Genomic DNA, 19,321 nt, shown 5'->3' on the forward strand with positions numbered 1-19,321 from the left:
GTGGCTCGGGCATCTGTTCCGGATGCCTCCTGGACGCCTTCCCGGGAAGGTGTTCCGGGCGCGTCCCACTGGGAGGAGACCCCGGGGAAGACCTAGGACACGCTGGAGAGACTATGTCTCCCGGCTGGCCTGGGAACGCCTCGGTGTCCCCCCAGAAGAGCCGGAGGAAGTGTCTAGGGTGAGGGAAGTCTGGGTTTGCTTAGACTGCTGCCCCCGCGACCCGGCCCCGGATAAGCGGAAGAAGATGGATGGATGGACATCCGACGTTCAAGGTAAATGGAATGCAGCATTAGTTAAGCTATTAAAAACTGTCTCAAAGTTTTTTCCCTTTCCATTGCCCACATATGCATTTTTTAATGCAAAAATGTGTTGTGTGCAAATGGCCTTTTACAGCAGCGGTCCACAACCCCTGGGCCACGGACCGGTACCTTTTGGCGCTCGCGTCTGGCGGAAGAACATTGTAGCCAGAGCTACTTCTCTCTGTTTACATCTATGACGAGTCACGCAGGTACTGTGCTACTCTTCAGCGTTGCCGACCCCAACCAGACTAAAATAGTCAGAATATTATCACTTAATTATAGGTGTAACGTAGTGATTCAGGATAAGAAAAAAACTTAAAACGGATTCATTGTGTACTTGCTCATTATATATTATTCATGTTATGTTGTTGGCGCGATGTTACTAGGACGCTGTTAATAAAGTTGCATATGAATACACAGTGGATTCATGTTTATTATTATATTTACAATATACCACAGTTTTTATGCCAGTCGTATCATTTTATTTTTTTGTATTTATCTGTCAGACCTTAAAGCCAGGTCTGTGAAAATATTGTCTGACATTAAACAGGTCCTTGGTGCTAAAAAGATCGCTGTCTTACAGTACATTCAAAGTATACGTTTTGTGTGTTTCCTGGTGTTCAAACTCTCTGCCGTGGCTTTGTTAATCCAACACTACCAGTTGAGCTAAAAAATCTTGAAATTCCACTTTCCCAGGAAAAAGAGGGTACAAAAACTTTCACTGGGAAAGAACAATTACTAAAGGGACACCTTTGTACCATATTTACCATCAAAGGGTATATATTAGTATTTTGAAGGCACATATTTGTACCTAAAGTAAAGTTACATTAACCTGGTAGACTACATGCTAGCACATTTTAAAAAGCTATCACAGCAGTTTTATGACTTGTTTCTTAACACTGCCAAGTGAAAATTTGTCTTATCAACCATAATTAATCGAACAAAGTATGAGCTCATCAAATGTTTTACCTCGTGTTGAAAAAGTTGGATAAATCTTGATGTTATAATGAAGGAAAGGTTGCATTGTATTTGTAGAGGTGACATAGCAAATGGCTTGCATTAGCAAAACTCATTAAGAGACTGTTGTTTTTCTGTCCTACAATCTCTGTGGAGTAGTTAAGTTAGAAAAGAGGGGAGATTGAGGTGGGTTAATTCTTGCCAAAGCAGGAAAAGGTGCAGAGCTGCCAGAGAAAGATCCCAAACGAGGATCCAGAGAGCACCCAAAGGATGTGCAGTTCTGTAATGAGATTTGTTCTCCAGGGAGGGACCTTCTCTATTAATGAATCTGGTCTGCTATAAAAAGAGCCAGGCACATGGAGAGGAGAGGGGAGGGGAGGTCAGACCAGGGTGTCTGTTGCATACTTTGGGGGAGTGTTGCTATCATGCCTGGGCAAAAATGGTAGATGCCAAGGTCATTAAGTTTTTCAAACTGCTTTTGTATTTTATTCCTGTAGCTCAATTTGTAAAGGGTTACACTACAACACCAAGGATGTGGGTTAGATTCCCACATAATAAAATATACAAATACTTGATAAAAAGTACATCTTGAAAATGCAAGAATGTAAATGTATTTTTATCTGTTTTCCCCCACATTATTTAGTACTTCCCTCCATCCAAAAGACTCAGGGCCGGACTGGGCCTTTATAAATAGCATTTGGGGCATTATGCCAACCTTCTGTCTCATATTAATAACCTCTCTCAGATTATTTCAACGTTCTGAGGATTTACTGGTTTATCCCTCTGTTTGACCGTAAGCATTGTGTGGGTGTGAATGGATCCAAAACATTTCAGTTTTCCAAATTAAATGTCTTTGTATGTGTGTAAATAAATCTAGGATTGAAGAAATCTCTGTTTGTGTGTGTATTGATGTGGTGACTAGATTTGTGTGTTTGCCATCTCTGCCCCGCTGTGCCGTTGTCCTCATGACACACATAACTGTCAGCTGCGATTGTGTTTCCAGTGAACTGGCAGTCGACACAAGCCCTGGAATACCCCTGTCTTTGTGTGTTATGCATTTCTAGAACAGAAGGAGAGAAGAAGAGGAAGATAAATGAGAACAGGAAAAGTGCAATGGCCAATGTGCAGGGGCGTTATATGTATGAATTCCAGTTAGGTAATAGTTTAGCCAGAAATGAATATTCATTGCTCACCCTCATGTTGTTCGATGATGTGCATTCAGTCTCGCAAATTTAAAAAATTGCTGAATCAAGATCCTTCTTGCCAGGTTTGGCGTTAATGATGTAAACAATCACAATGCAGCACGTTTTAATATGAAGAATTGCAAATGAGATTTCCAGTGAATAATAACTTCAATTTTGAGTTTCCTCACCCAAAGCTACTGTATTACTTCTGAAGAGTAGGAATATATAACTTCTCAGCTCATGTTTTTATTTACAGATTTTAAACTTACTGTTTAAAGTTTCTCCTTCAACCTAAACAGGCATTTAATACAAATGCTTGTCTGTTAGTAACCAAGTGTTTTAAGCTTTGCACTGCCTATGAGTAAGTTATAACCTTTATTTCCTCCAGGGTGGTCTTTTGTTTGTGTCTGTGCTCTGACCCATTTATCTGCCACTATGACTCATATTATAGCTGAGACCTGCATGTGTACATATTAAACTCCCTAGCACTGGCCTCCATCTCTGGGTGCTAAACTTACATTGCAATCACAGAACAGTACAGTGTCATAGTTCAACTACATGCTCAACGGTTGTGAAACAAGATTTTTCTGTGTCTTCTTTGATGTACTATCAAAGGTTCTTCTCAGTTGAAAGCATAAAACCATCAGAAAATTGTGTTAGGTTACCACTTGATGGCCAGTGTAAAATTTGATTAATTCGTGTCTGCAAGAAAAGGTCAAATTTTGAACTTTTTAAGTTTGTTTTGCACATTACTAGTCAATTAATCGGTAAAAGTTAATCAACACAAAAAGTGAATTCGGTTACAACGTTTGGTTCAAACAGACTTCAAACAAAATCACACTCACCAAGTTCACTCAGCACCAAATATAATGTTTAAAATCTCTGCTGCATAAAAGCATAATCCAGAAATCATCTTGGCTATAACATCATAACCACAAGCTTATTAACATATAACTGCCCACATTTTAATTTTAACATGTATTCAGTAACTTGACACACCTTGATAAATGACAAACTATGCAAGTGAACCAATCATAAAATAGATTATTTACATACACAAGTCAAACAGTGGCAAAAAATAGCATGTTCAATTCTAAAGCCACCAAAGTGTGCGACTGCAAGCGCGCATGAAAGAGAAAGAAAACAGCAGTAAAACAAGGAGGACACCTTATTTTTCACTCAAATGACCTTTAATGTTATAAATTCAAAGTTGACAGGTATGGACATGTGAGCCACACACACATACACACACACACATGTCCGGCCACACGCATGCTTACACACACTCTCATGTGGCTCACTTGTTCAATCTAAGTGCCTCTGAACCAAAGCAAAAGGGATCAACTATTGATCTTGTCTGCCTGCGTCCTCTTCATTTGTGCTAATACAGGTCATGTTTCACACCAGAGTAAGAAAATAAAACAGCAAAACAAATCAACAACAAAAAAAGTCCAGAAACATATTCTATTATTTTTCTGTTTTAGTAAAAGATATATGTTACTTAATATAAGTTACTATAGTTTTATTAATTAGACCGAGCTTCTTGCAGAGCTGACAGAGCCCTAAATGTTCATACGGTGAGGAGTTTCTTGACTTGATTTCCTAAACACCAAAGTGTGTGAAGCATGTGTACTTTCCCACTTCACCAGACCAGTACAAAGCCGAATCCCATTACGACAGAGAAGAAAAAGGCCAAAGCATGAAAGACCATGTTCATAAAATGGTGACTTTACATTCAGCTTCTGCTTTACTGCAAGGATGAACATTGAAGTGCATTCAAGAACCATTAAAGAGTGCTGTGGCATGGGGATTTCATTGTCACTAAGGTATATATATATATATATACGGTATATGGGTAATTAAAATGACAGTTCACTCAAAATCATAAATGATCGTCATTTACTAACCCTCATGTCGGACCAAACCTGTATGAGTTTTGAGAAATATCTTAAATTTTTTATTTGTCAAAACAATGCAAGTCAATTCAATGTCCTTTTGGACCCCACTGACTTGAAAGTTGATTTTAAACATTTATTTTCCACAGAAGAAATAAAATCATACATGTTTAGACAAACTTAAAGTAAATGATGACAGTTTTTTTTCTTCTTTGAACTATCCCATTAAGATAAAATTGACCCTGGTTTCTATTGTTTATTTAAGTTTTTGCACTTTCTGGACATGAAAGTCAAAGTGCCATTTGATGTGCCAAAAGCATAACAACAGAGGGAACACATGATACACCAACATGTTGAACAGGACAACTAACTGAATGATATTTGGCTACCTTGAGATTTTTTGCCATTTTAGATAAACATTTAAACTTGGCCATTTTAACTTAAATGTTCTTCTAAACATCTTCTACTAAACTACTAACCATTTTCTGCTTTCAATAATTGTGGGCTACTACTAATGTGATGATCTCCGTGTAGTTTTCCTGCCATTCTCAAACATTATCCCTCATTTACAAATCTCTATGAAGGTTGAATTTGTGTAATTTTTTTTTATTTGTGTGTGTAGAAATGTGACAGACTCAGTGTGTGTGTGTGTTTGGTGTGTGACCAGTGGGGTAGGGGCTGTAAATAGGTCAGGGGCCCCCTTGGGCCCCTGTGTGATTCTGTTTGTCACCCCTTACACAACGAGCAGGCAGCTGTCTGAAATATTCATATTAAATCCCTACTGAATGTGGAATTGTCAATGTACACGCAAGCATTTGCATTTAAAGAACGGGTTGCTCATATGTGAATGTCAGTAAGCAGAGATTAAATGCTCGTGAATATTTCATGTTCTGCTCTTGGAAAACAACTGCAAATGAAAAGAGTCTCCACTTTCTCTCTTGTCGTAAAACAACTTTGACATCTTCCGAGGCCTCAAAGTCACCTGTTTATTGCTCCTGGAAGGCAGACTATGTGTGTGTGTGACCATGTTATTGACTGATTACATCAGATGCTTTGATTATGTCTGAGAGATGTCCTCAACTTTAACCCTCCCGAATGCAGTATTATGAGCAGTGTCGCGGGGAACTAACTAAAAGTGGTGACGCCAATAATTAACTATATTGTGCAGTAGTGTGATTTTTCAGTTGTTTTCAAAACAGATATATGTATGGGTGTTTTGCCTTCACTACCTGTTTTTTTTTTTGCATTATTGGGATGTCTGATTCATTTTAACCAATGTTTCATTAGTATGGTGTGTTTAAAACTGTGTTTAAAATTAAAATAAAACTATGTTAAAAATTAGGAGATCTGCAATTTATTTGAGTTCGATTCAAATAAATAAAAGAGAGTGCCAAGTAAGTTATTTATGATTATGACTGCAAGGTTATTATGATAGGATTGCAAATATAATAAACCTTATGATATCTAATGATAACTATTAATTAGATATTTATTTGAGGGAAGTGTGTCTATAATTTAGCCATTGTAAATTATGACTAGTCTGTAGCTTGATAAGGTGCAGTATCAAAGTAACTTCTGAAACACTGATTCTGAATGTGCACCAATAGCACAAAGACACAAAGTGGGGGACAAGAAGAGAATAACTAATAAATAAAAGTTTTCAGTCTGCCAGAGATGATAAAGGGCTGATCCAGCTCTGTAGAGTGTGTTTGTGAGCATCAGCGTTCTCTTCCTGCTCTGAGCTGTTGTCACACTGCAGTCAAGCCTCCGCTGTGTTACAGGATGCCAAGAGCTCAAGAGGGGTTATCAGAATGGAAGACCTCTCACACACACTGAGCAAGTGTTTGGTAAGGGAGGTGATCTGACTCCACTAAATTTCCCAGTGAACTGACACACACCCCATACAAATGATCAGTGACCATATGTGTGAGGCTAATGTGGGAGATATTGTTTCAGGCTGGAAGAATGTTCCTCAAATGATGTCCTGATGCCATTTGATGATGCACCATATACAAGGGCATAATGACAACATATAGTGCTGAGAGCTGCTGTCATTCTTTCCTCTGAACGATTATTGGTTAAAAAACGGATTTGATCATCCTCAGAAGTACAGTATGTCTCTCTTTAGAAGAATGCAGCAGACATAGCAAGAGCAAGGTTGTGTTTATATTAAACATAATCATGAAAAAGTATATATACATTCTAGAGTTAAATATATATACATAATAGAGGGAAAATGTCAAACTGTCTACACTCACCCAACTGCTAATGGGAAAATCAACATGACACTTGAAGTGGATGAAATTATTGCGAGTCAAGGCAGAGGAAAGTCTCTAAGCTTTGTGTGACGAGTGGGGCGGGGCCGAGGGACATGGGAGCGAGGCCGGGGGAGTGATTGGAGATGAACTGCACCTGTTCGTCCCACCGGTCTCGAGGCCCATGGAGGAGATGGAAGGATATAAAACTGGAGCGACGACAGTGAAGGACGAGAGAGGACCAGGCCTGGGCTTTTAGTTGTGTTTTGGTTTTTATTTTATGCGCACCAGTCGTCCGTGAGGGGCTGGTGCGCTGTTTTGTGTTTATTTTGTTATTAAAATGTTTTTGATTGTCCGCCGGTTCCCGCCTCCTTCTTCCGGATGAATATGAAGGTTGATATCATTACAGTGGTGCCGAAGCCCGGGAGAAGGAGGGACGCGCTGCTGAAGATCCCTCGCCGCTGTGGTGAATCCGCGGTGCCATCGAGCTGGCGAGGAGTGTGCCGCCATGGACGCTCGAGGCGGTGGACTGGAGCGAGTTGCCGGGGACGGGCGAGCTCGCTACCGGCCGCCCACGATGTGGAGAGACGGCTGCCGTCCGTGAGGGAGCGGAGGAGTCGGCGCCGTTCGCCAGGTGGCCGGAGCCTGCTGCCTCCGCCGGAACGGGGAGGAGCAGGGAACGGGGGACTCCTGCCGGCTGCCCAAAACCGGAGGAGCCGTCGCCGTCCACCGGGCGGCGGAGGAGTGTCGTGCCGTCCGCCGAGGGCCGTCCAGTGCCACCGCCAGGCACCGCGGAGGAGATCACCCAGCTGGTGGAGGGCCGAGCAGCGGTGCGTCTGGGAACCGGAATTTTTTTTTTTTTTTTTTTCCTCTCTCCCCTCTCTCGTCTCTGTCGCTCCTCCTTCCATCTCCTTTTCTCTCGCCTCGCCTGTCCTACCCCCAGGTTCCCGCAGGTCCCCGGGAGCGGCCCCCCCGGAGGGAGGGGGGGGGGGGAGTAGAGCGCAGTCTCGGGAGTACCCCCCGGCCTGCGAGGGGCGATGGGGGTATGTGACGAGTGGGGCGGGGCCGAGGGACATGGGAGCGAGGCCGGGGGAGTGATTGGAGATGAACTGCACCTGTTCGTCCCACCGGTCTCGAGGCCCATGGAGGAGATGGAAGGATATAAAACTGGAGCGACGACAGTGAAGGACGAGAGAGGACCAGGCCTGGGCTTTTAGTTGTGTTTTGGTTTTTATTTTATGCGCACCAGTCGTCCGTGAGGGGCTGGTGCGCTGTTTTGTGTTTATTTTGTTATTAAAATGTTTTTGATTGTCCGCCGGTTCCCGCCTCCTTCTTCCGGATGAATATGAAGGTTGATATCATTACACTTTGGTTCCCAGTGGAATCCTGTCATCCACTCTGATTAAGTCCTCCTCTTCCTTAAGAAAGAGGAAGACGGCTTACAGCAGCCTTTATGGCACCACCCTCACTAAACCAGCACTACAGAGATACGAAAGAGGAGGGCAGAGTCAGAACAGAGGTATTACTGAGCAGCCAACTGCAGAAGAGACAAAAAGAGACTAGATGGTACAGCTAGAGATGAGACAAAATGAGATGAGAGACAACAAGAAGGAGAGGAGATGAGATTCAAGAATGAAACAAGACATATGACAAGATAAGAGACAATATGGGAAAAGACTAAATGAGACGAGAGACAAGAAGAGGCCAGACATGTTGGGAGATGAGAAAAGACAACAGACAAGACTAAATGAGACAAGACAAATGGCAAGAAGAGAAGATGAGACGAGGAGAGAAGAAATGAAAAATGAGACAAGTAAAGGAGACACAACAGGGTGGAGAGGAAAAGACAAGAAATGAGAAAAAACAAATGATGAGAACAGACAAAATGAGAAATTCTGCAGAGCTCCATGAATGATGGACAGATCGTGACAGACACACCTCCACAGACAGCAAATCGATCCAGCAAATCTAAAGTCTCACAGAGCCCAAATTCAGTCCTGTGCTGCTGAAACTACAGCAAGACATGCATTTAGCAACACTGCCTCTGGTCCCCAAGCTCGAATCCAAATCAAATGTTTAAAAAATAACTATTAGGTATAGTTTAACTATATAGATCAATATTATTTTCTAGACTTTTTACTAAAGGCTGAACCAAACACTTCTAAAATCAGCTACTGTCTGTATTAAATCTAATTTGAAACTCTACTGAGCTTTCACCCACACTTTCATTTTGGTTATTTGCACAACAAGAATGTAAGAGAAAAACTGTCTCAAATCCTAACAAGAATGCATCTACACTGACATAAAAATGTATAAAAGTTGTACCTTTAGGTGCACAACAGCTTGTCACTTTAAGGGTACTGTCTCAGTGACAACCTTGTACCTAAACCTTACCTACCTAAAAGGCATACTATTATGAACCTTTTTGGGGGTAAATAAGCTACAATGTTGTCAAAGTTGTTGAGGGACAAGCTGTTATACCCATAAAGGTAGAGGGTGTACGAGGTCTAAATTGCTAATTGTCTATCTAGGGAGTTAAATAGGTAAGACACAGTGTTCCATTAAAGATTGGTCATGGGAGTTTCCAACTTCAAATGTCAGCTCTTCAATTATAGTATTCTGCTAGCAAAGTGATGTATAATGAAACAAAATCACAACACTCGCTGAACTTTAAGAACACCAACTTTATGTACCAAGCAGTACATTTGGAAATTATGGTATCATGAACAATTTATTAGACAAGTGGAATAATGTTCACCTAAAACTAAAGAGGATTTAATTGGCTAAATAACTTTTAAAGAGTACTCAATTCATAACCTGGTCAGAAATCATATGAAATTGCTTGGTTTATTTTGTAGAAACTATCGTTACATCCAGTAAACACTCTGAAAATGTGCAAAAATGGTACCTTTAGTGGTACAACAGCTTGTCACCAGGATAGTAACCTCAAAGGAGGTGAGTAGTACCTTAAGTGTTCATACGTTTTACAAGTGTTGGGGGTAACGCATTACAAGTAACACGAGTTACGTAATCAGATTACTTTTATCAAAAAGAACTTTTCAAAAAGTAATGTCAGTTACTTTGTTTTCCTATATTGACAGACAAGTCTCCTGTCCCCGTATTGGGAGAAATCGGAAGTACAGGGGCGTTGTGTGAACATAATGTTACTGTAGTTCTAGACTTAATGTGAATGTGCATCAATTCATCCCACTAGCAAAAAAAATGATTTAGTATTCATCAAAATTAATAAAAAAAAGTGCAATGCAAACTCAGAATATGACACAAACCTAATCCCATTTTATTAACCAATGTCTTTGAAGCTGAACTTTGATGATCCAGTTCAACCATACTAATAGTAAAAATGACTTTAGATAAACTAACACTTGTGCTTAATTAATTTTTTTATTATTATTGCTTAAGAGTGTTGAACCTTCTTCTCTTGTGTTCTACTGTACAGATTTGAATTTACTTTTCCTTCAGCCTGAGGCTTATTCATTAAACTTTTTGGTGTGAAAAGGCTTTTACATTTGCTATAAATAGAACTTCTTATATATTAAAAAAAAAAAAACATGCTCATATTTAAAAATTAACATGAAAGTAACGCAAAAGTAACGTAACACATTACGTAATTAGTTACTTTTTTAGGGAGTAATGCAATATTGTAATGCTTTACTTTTAAAAGTAACTTTCCCCAACACTGTGTATTACTACTCTAAAACCCGAGACACACGGCACAATTTTCAGCTGTCCCAGACAAAAGATTGATATCATGAAACAAACGTTTCGATTTCTGTGATCATGGCTCCTAATCTGTGGTTCTGTGTCGTGCAGTGAGAGAGGTTCAAAGATGGCAGTTGTCACGGTCTTCTGTCCAAAGATAGCCTACGATACAGCATTATCAATGCACAGTGTGTTTGCTGGTACGATCAACGTTTACTGACCAAACTATAAAAATGCGACATGAAATAAACGCTACATGGCGCTAAAACATAAAACTGCTTAACTCAAGCTCTTATGCCTTTCTCTTTCACCGGTTCCACTTTTTGTCAGCACAAAACAAAACCTACAACTGCTAAACCTATAGCATTATCATGTTTTTTTTTGTTTACCACTAGCGCATGCTGATAACATTTTATTCTTCTACTGTATAGTAATGTGTGTCGTATTGTACAAGTGAATAGGTGTCATTACTGTACAGTCTACACACACGTTGTAGCCAAGTTTATTAGATCCATGTCGTACAGTGTGAATTGCAGTGATTTCACAGGATTGCTACAATCGTGTAGTGTGTCTCGGGCTTTAGGTCCAAAATTTGCACCTTTTAAAGTTAGATAAGGTACAAAGTTGTTCCTCGAAAGATAATGTCCCAGTGACAAGTTTTTGTATCACTAAAGGTATAATTGTTTGCACATTTTTATGAAAGGGCATTATAGAATATAACCAAAGATACAGATTTCTTATTTTTTTGCAAGCCAACCACTCAGTGACTAAAATCAGATTAGCACACTGCTAGCTTACTCTACACACATATCCTTACAGACCTAAATGTAGACATGAAACCTTTAAACTTTCCACAAAGCATTAGCTACATCCACCGATTATCATGACCAATGAAAACAAATGCTTAAAATGATAATGCTGATGAGCACTGTGGATTCTAGCTGCATCTATCTGTATGAAAATGCTTTGGTGCATATTACATATACTTCAACCTCTATTATTAATACTCACTGCTAGCAGCTGAAGTTTTGTTTGTGCATTCACAAAGATATAGCCGGAGTTGTGTTGCTAGTTCATTAGTGTTCTGTTGAGTGTATGTGTGTGTCTCTACAGATTTTCCTGACACAGGCCATCCCTTCTGCATTGCTGATTGTGCTTGCGGTTTTGGAGCTGAGCAGACTGCAGTGTTGTGGCACTGTTAGTGCCTGGAGACTCAGATAAACTCCAGCTCTTACACTTAACTTGACTTTCGGATTACACTAGTACGGAGCCCCGCACATGACATGCAGGAAAGAATTGTAGGCTAAATCATGTGCACGATTTACTAATTCGTTCCCTCAATGTACTAAAACGTGCACACATTTACTATTGCATTCCCTCGATTAACTATTTCATTCAATCGATTTATAAATTGTGCGCATGATTTACTAATTCGTTCCCGCAATAGTACTAGGGAATAATAGGGAACGCAATAGTAATCGTGTACATGTTTTAGTACAGTGAGGGAACGAATTAGTAAATCATGCGCACAATTTATTTATTTTTTCTTGCATGTCATGTGCGGGGCTCCATACACTAGGGCTCACCTGTTATATTACACATTTATATACCTAGAGGGATAAAATAATAATATAACTCCTCCCCAATTTCTTTCTTCTTCTAAAGGGCAATGACATAGTCACGCATGATCACTCTCAAAATTAATGGGAGGTGAAAGCGGCATATACACTTCAGTTGTTGCTTTTGATGCTATAAAGTTTAGTACCTCTACGGTCCATCCTCATATTGATGCTGACATCAGCATGACTCATGCAACCTCTAGTCTATGTATCACAACATTTTTAGCAGTATTTTTCTTTCATTTGTTTTTGAGGAAGTGTCTTCAGGTATTTCCTGGCTCAACTGTACAAACTAAATCTTGTTGCCCCTGAAGACATGGTATTATTAGTCTTAACACTTTCAAAACAATGGTGACATGGTGACATACCACTGTAACCTGTAATCTGAAATGGCCCACCTTCTAACAAGTGAGAGACGACAGAATGAGAGAGACAATGAATGAGAGGCTGAAAAGTAGGTGAGATGGGCGTTCCAACACACACACACACACACACACACACATTCAGTCCAGGGTTGTGACCTGAAGTTGAGACTTCGGAGATGAAAAGACCAGCTTGTTGGATTTAGATTTTTCTAGACTTCTTAATTCAAATTAAATTTTCAACAGGGTTTAATGAGCATGTGCACGTGTAACAGAGGCATTCCTTGACCTCAAGAGATGCACTAGTGACTGATGCTAGTGGCTGCAGTCTTCAGTGTTAGAGGCTAGTAGCCTCCTTCTTAGTGGGTCCGCCTCCCATGCCGGAGACCTGAGTTTGAGACTGTGATAGGAAGGGCGGGGCCGAGAGCTGTGGGAATGGAGCAAGGCCGGTGAAGTAAATGCTAATGCGCAAAACCTGTGCCACTCACCGGTCTCGAGCCCCACGGAGCTCCGCAAGAATAAAAGGAGGAGGGACGACAGTGTTAGCATATACTCTACCAGCCTTACTCCATTCCCACAGCTCTTGGTCCCACCACTTTCATCACAGAGACCCACTCGGAACAAGAATGAGGAGTGGCAGTTATGACCCGGGAGAGAGGGGTTTCACATGTGCATGTTTTAAGATGGGACTATCTTTTTGACTGACTAATGGCAGATAGGATTGGGACCCCTAAAGGGGACATGGTGATGAAAAACAATATGAGTTGGAAGGAAAGATGCTATCTCAATTGAGCTTTTGTGTTCTTTCGCATTGAAATATGATTAATATTATCATTCTGTTGCATTGAAATATAATTCCTTTTACAATCACCATTTTGCTTTAGTGGCTCTGTAGACGGGAGTGTCTGGGAAGCCTGTTCGGAAAAGGTCATAATTCCATTGGGTGCCACTAGTTGTGCGGGAATTACCCACTTCGGCTCTAAGGGAAATGGAGAACAAGAAGTCAAAAGAAAATTAGCTAAAGAATATATAGATTTTTAAAATCAGCAGCTGAGATATTTTTGAGAGCAGCCCAGGCCACAAGCATTATTCCCTTAAGCTCTTTAACTCGTTACAGATGGATTTAGCAACCCTCAATCACCCAATACACCAAAATCAGCTTTCCCTCTCTTCTAAAAACTCTAGAAATGAGAGGACGTGACTTCTCTACACTTCTCTTTCTAAAGTTGAATATAGGGACAAAACATGTTAAAACAGATGGGTGAATTTGCCAAAAGAGTTGTGTCACATTTTGTATGTGGTAATTCAGGAGTAAAACTGCTCCTTTTCCCTAATCACCAACACTCCAGCATCTCACCAGGTGCTAACTGTGTTGGTATAGTGCTCAACCATAAAGAAGTCACAAAAGATGTTGCCATTTGCCTGGAGAAATTAACTTTTGCAGCTGACAGAAACCAATTTGGTTCAAACAGGACGTTTGTGTACATTTTCTAATGATAATGGCAGCAGTAATTTATCCAGTGATGGTCAAATAATGGAGAATAGCTGTAGATCCAGACATGGTGTGCAGTAGAGAACACTGTCAACATTTTAAAGAGACAATTCAGGTTCTGGATTGCAGTAATAATGCAGCAGAGCAAAGTATGCCAGATTATATTAGTCTGCTGAATCCTCCACAAACTAGACAATAAGATTCTGTGCTAAAACAAATTTTTGAATGTGCCATTATCATAATTTCTTAATGGAATTGTGTTAAACAACCAGAAAACACAAACTAAGACAACACTCTCAGTGGGCGCAATTCCTTCCAGTGCTGATGGTGCAGTGTGAAGATAGAGGGGTCACTTTAGCTCTGCCCTTGAGTGGCATCATGTGGTAGCCACAGGAGGAATCACATTTGATTAAAAAAAATTATAATAAAAAAAATCAAGACTTGCCAAAATTATAGAATGCTGACATATTTTATTCTTCCCCACCTATAGCGGTTTTACTGCAATGAGCCACACACACTCACACTAACACTCACACTTTTCCCTCTATTGCTCTCAGTATCACCTGGAGGTGTTATTGCTGGACTGGTTACATCTTGTGTGTAAGGCTTTTCGGTGCAGTGCATACAGGCTTACTGAGATCAATAATGTCCCTTAATACAGGGCTCAACAATAAGAATGGTCCAATGGCCCAAGGCCAGTGACAATGTTTTTGGCCAGTTCACTTGCCCTGTTTGGCCAGTGCATTCATTAATCATCAATGTGTGGTTTTATGCCTTGCAAAATTTTTAATTAATTAATTTAATTATTTTTTTCGTATCTACTATGTTTTAAAATGCTATTTATTCCTGTGATGACAAAGCTGAATTTTCAGCAGCCGTTAATCCAGTCTTCATTGTCACATGATTCTTCAGAAATCTTTTTTAATATGCTGATTTGGTGCTCAAGAAACATTCATTTTAAACAATGTTAATATTAGTAGCATTATTTTCATTGTTGAAAACAGTTTTGCTACTTAATATTCTTTTGAAAATCATAAAACATTTATTTTTATTTTTATAAATTGAATGCATCCTTGCTGAATATATTTATTAGTAAAAAAAAAACAAATACTGACCCAACCCAATTTTTTATTTTGACAATAAAAATTTATCTTTTTTAAATTTAAAATGTACATTATAATATTTCTTATAATTTGCCCATATAATTATTATTCATCAATATTTATATTATATTCGTCAGGGTGAAATCTACTAACCAGACAGGGCAAGCAGAAAAAACCCTTATTGTAAAGGCCTGGAAATATTTTTTTTTTATCAATCCATCATTTTAGCAGTCAGTCAGTCTGTGACCACCTTAAAAAGCATGTTCAGCCTTGCATGGAGTTTTGCAGACAGTTTAGAAGTGTCTTCCATCTTCTATTCGTTAATTTCACACTGCATGAATCTGGAGAGACTGCCTTGTATATCCTCCATTTTTATGCCTTTCTTTGACCAAGCAAGTAAATAAAAGCTGAGATAGGTTACTGGATAAGTCTTCAAGCCTCTCTACCTATCTGTCTTTTTCTCTATTCCTTCCAGCTTGCTGTCTCTCTCTTAAGTGTGAAAGACAGTGTTGTCACCCTGCCCCAATTACACTACTAACACCGGGGAGAGCATTGTGCGTGAGCATTATTTCTATGCTTTTAACCAAGACCAACCATTAGATCTGTCAGAAACAGAGAAGTTCTCTGTGACCACCTATAAGAATAGAAATAAATCTAATCAGTCCTGCCCTGTCCTGCCCTGCTCTTATCTTAATCTAACACTACTGTTGACACATTCTAAAAAAGTGCACTTTAAACCTCTTTATAGAAAAGAAAACTCCTTTGCTCTGTCCGCAGCTCGCTGTCTGTTCATCAAAGATTTCTCAGCATCCCTTTGTCCTCTGGTCACACCTGCATGCCTGGTTTGCTCAGGTCCCCATTGCCATGGTTACTCCCTCCTCCACTTCCTGCCCCTCGGATGACTGTCTCCTCCTCATCCTCGCTGTCAAGCTCCTCGCTCTTCCTCTTGCTGTAGCGCTCGTACAGAACCATGAGCACGCCCATCACCCACGCCGACACCGTCCCGGCACTGAAGATGACGAAACCGATGGCGATGAAGAACAGGTAGTCCCAGTAACCCAGTCCCTGGTGGCATTCCGATCGCAGCTGCATGCCCACCTCCGCCAGGCGCTGACCCAGCATGTCCGGCGGCCCCTGGCACACCGTCTGGCCCTCATCTAGACAGAAGTCAGAGAAGAGACAAGGATGGATTACTTTCTTCAAAAGGGACAGTAAAGATTTTATAATGAGACAAGCATTTCTATTTCAAATAAATACTGTCTTTTTAATATTCACTTTTTATTCACCAAACAATACTGAAAAGAGAACTACCAAAATAGGGTAACCCTTTATGTATAATGCATTATAAAGGGTAATTAAAGGGTAAAATGCATTATAATTATTAATAATCTATGCTGTAATAAATCATATCATATCTTACAAATAAATTTTAACCAAATTTAAAATGCATAGTGTAACAATGAACTTTTAAAGTTTTATAATGTATTAACTGTATGTACTGTATAATCTATTTTTAAAATTATTCATAAGACTGTACGGTGCATTAAAAAGCATAATTAATGCATTTAAAATACTTTTATAATGCATTATACAAGCAGTTGTCAACATTACTAATAGCATGAAATGTTTTCGAGAAGCAAATCGGCATATGATTTCTTAAGGATCATGTGACACTGAGGACTGGAGTAATGATGCTGAAAATGTTAAAATATAGTAAAACATGTTCTTGAAGAAAATTATATATATCTATATTAAATGGTAGAATTATAATAACATTTCACAAATATATATTTATATCAAAAGTATTTTGACCTTATTAATATGAGTGCATTATGCATACCTATAAGAATATTGATGGGACTGACTAAACTTGATGATTTTGATGTATTTATATACAATTAAATATCTAATATACTGCTGCACTATGTTTCATATGAATATACCAATATACAAATATATAAATACACACACACACATAAACATAACATTTTAAACATATTTAGATTTTAGTATTTAGATATTTAGTAAGTACAAATGTACAATTATATATATTATATTATATTTTTATATTATATTATATTATATTAGTTATTTTCTTATAAAACCAATCATTCTGAAAGGAACCTTAAGAATTAGTTATGAATTAAGTTACAAATTAATACAGACATTCTTATGATTAATAATATGAGTGTTTTTGTATGAATGTACATTTTAGCAAACATACTAAAACCTGAAAAACAACAATTACTATTAAACATGCTGAACGTGCTTAAGTTTTTTTTTTCTCATTCTGAAACAATTCCATCCTCTCTGTCACACACACACACACACACACACACGTTTGTTTTTGTGGGGACATCCCATAGGCGTAATGGTTTTTATACTGTAGAAACTGTATATTCTATTGCCCTTCACCAATCCTACAACTAACCCTAACCCTCACAGGAAACTTTGTGCATTTTTACTTTCTCAAAAAACTCATTCTGTATGATTTATAAGTGTTTTGAAAAATGGGGACATGGGTTATGTCCTCATAAGTCACCCTCTCCTTGTAATACCTGTGTCATACCCATGTCATTATACAGAGATGTGTCCTGATATGTCACAAAAACACACACACACACACACACAGTAGTCCTGAGGAGGAAACAGGTCAGTAACCATTATCCCCGTCTTTAAATCTGAGCCCAGAAGAGCATTAGCCTGTCATCTCAACATATCAGCCTGACAGAATGATCCACAAACACACTCACACTGAGACTGAAGCTGAACAGGTCAGCTTCTGTGATCCTCAGTTTTTCATTACATACAGTGGGTACTCAATAAAAAAAAGTAGTTAAAGAATTCTCTTTTCTTCATTTGTCTTTTTGACATTACACTCAATATCTTTTGTCTTATTAACTAACGTCTGGCCATTTGGTGTTCTAAATTGTTAAGAGAAATGATGCCACGTCACCTTTAATCAAAAAGCACTATTTCTTTCATTACAAAGACGAGAAGAGACTGTGAGAGAGCAGGGGCGGCAATAAGTCACCTCTGGGTTTGATTGTCCTGGAAAGACTCCTGCATTCAGCAGAGATTTAATGAGCAACTTCAACAGCCAAATGTGCTTCAGATCTCAGTGTTCAGTCATTACGAGATGACAGCACACTTCATTATTTTTTTATTTGAAATAAAGCCCAAAAATTAACTGGCACACAGGCAAAGCAGGCAACAGTCAAGCATGATAGATGTATAAAGTTTATTTTAAATCGTGTCCTACTTAGTTCACATTTTTTAACTTGGACGACCTTTTTAACCAAGTGTTTCAAATGTCAAAACACCTATAAGGAATGTGTACATTAATTTTTGTTTTCAAAATGTTTTGTGATTTACAGAAACTAGGAATGTCCATATGAAAAAAAAAAAAGAATTCCAAAAATTTAAAAATTTTAAAAACTGATTTACTCTTTTTAATCACTGAAGTCTCATGGCATTTCCATGCACTCTTGATTTACCTGATCAGTTTATTTTCTCTTCTCAGAAGTTCTACCAGTAAAATATTTATTGAGTAGAAATTCAGCATGTTCTTTAAACAAATGCCGGTGGCGTTTTTTTTTTTTTCAGTTTTCCCAGATCAAAGGTTGAGAACCACTGAATCTATCTGTATCATTTTATTTTCTATTTGCTAAAAAATCTTCCGCTCAGCAATCTCCGATCTCATTCTAGTTTACTGAAATGCACTGATTGGTTACAAGAAATGTTAAATGTAAAGTTAAATGTCACTGACGAAATCACGAAGGAAATAATGGAATTACTTTTTATGTAATGTAACTATTTTCAGAATCAGAATCAGAATGAGCTTTATTGCCAAGTATGTTTACACATACGAGTAAGTTATGTGCAAATTTGAAGTGTATACTAAGTGTGTGCGTTAGATAAATAAGTCTATGAGTGTATTATATAGTGTTGTGTGTTCCACAGTTATTGTCAAGTGTTCATGAGATGGATTGGCTGGGGGAAGAAACTGTTCCTGTGTCTGGTCGTTCTGGTGCTTAGAGCTCTGTAGCATCGACCAAACAGCAACAGTTTGAGTGATTTTGCCAACCCTTTTGCTCACTCTGGATGAGATGTACAGTTCTTGGAGAGTAGAGAGGGTTGTACCGATGATTCGCTCAGCAGTCCGGACTATCCTCTGTAGTGTTCTGGGGTCAGATTTGGTAGCTGAACTGAACCAGATAGTTGACTAGACAGTTGAACCAGACAGTTGAAGTGCAGAGGACGGATTCAATGATGGCTGAGTAGAACTGTTTCAGTAGCTCCTGTGGCAGGTTGAACTTCCTCAGCTGGTGAAGGAAGTACAACCTCTGCTCGGCCTTTTTCACAATGGAGTCAATATGAAAGTCCCAGTACAGGTCCTGAGAGATAGTTGTGACCAGGAACCTCCACTGCAGTC

At 39.0% G+C, this 19,321-nt stretch overlaps 1 protein-coding gene across 1 annotated transcript in view; it reads right to left on the bottom strand.

Moving 5' to 3' along the window:
* Positions 1 to 15,084: 15,084 nt before the first annotated feature.
* Positions 15,085 to 19,321, bottom strand: part of LOC132107317 (leucine-rich repeat-containing protein 52-like) — a 37,532-nt gene continuing 33,295 nt past the window's right edge. The window contains exon 2 of the mRNA XM_059513554.1: positions 15,085 to 16,043. Coding sequence (XP_059369537.1) covers positions 15,712 to 16,043 — 332 coding nt within the window. The 3' untranslated portion in view covers positions 15,085 to 15,711. The remainder of the gene's footprint in view (positions 16,044 to 19,321) is intronic.

This window comes from Carassius carassius, chromosome 27 (genome assembly GCF_963082965.1).
Source record: "Carassius carassius chromosome 27, fCarCar2.1, whole genome shotgun sequence".
Taxonomy (NCBI): Eukaryota; Metazoa; Chordata; class Actinopteri; order Cypriniformes; family Cyprinidae; genus Carassius; species Carassius carassius.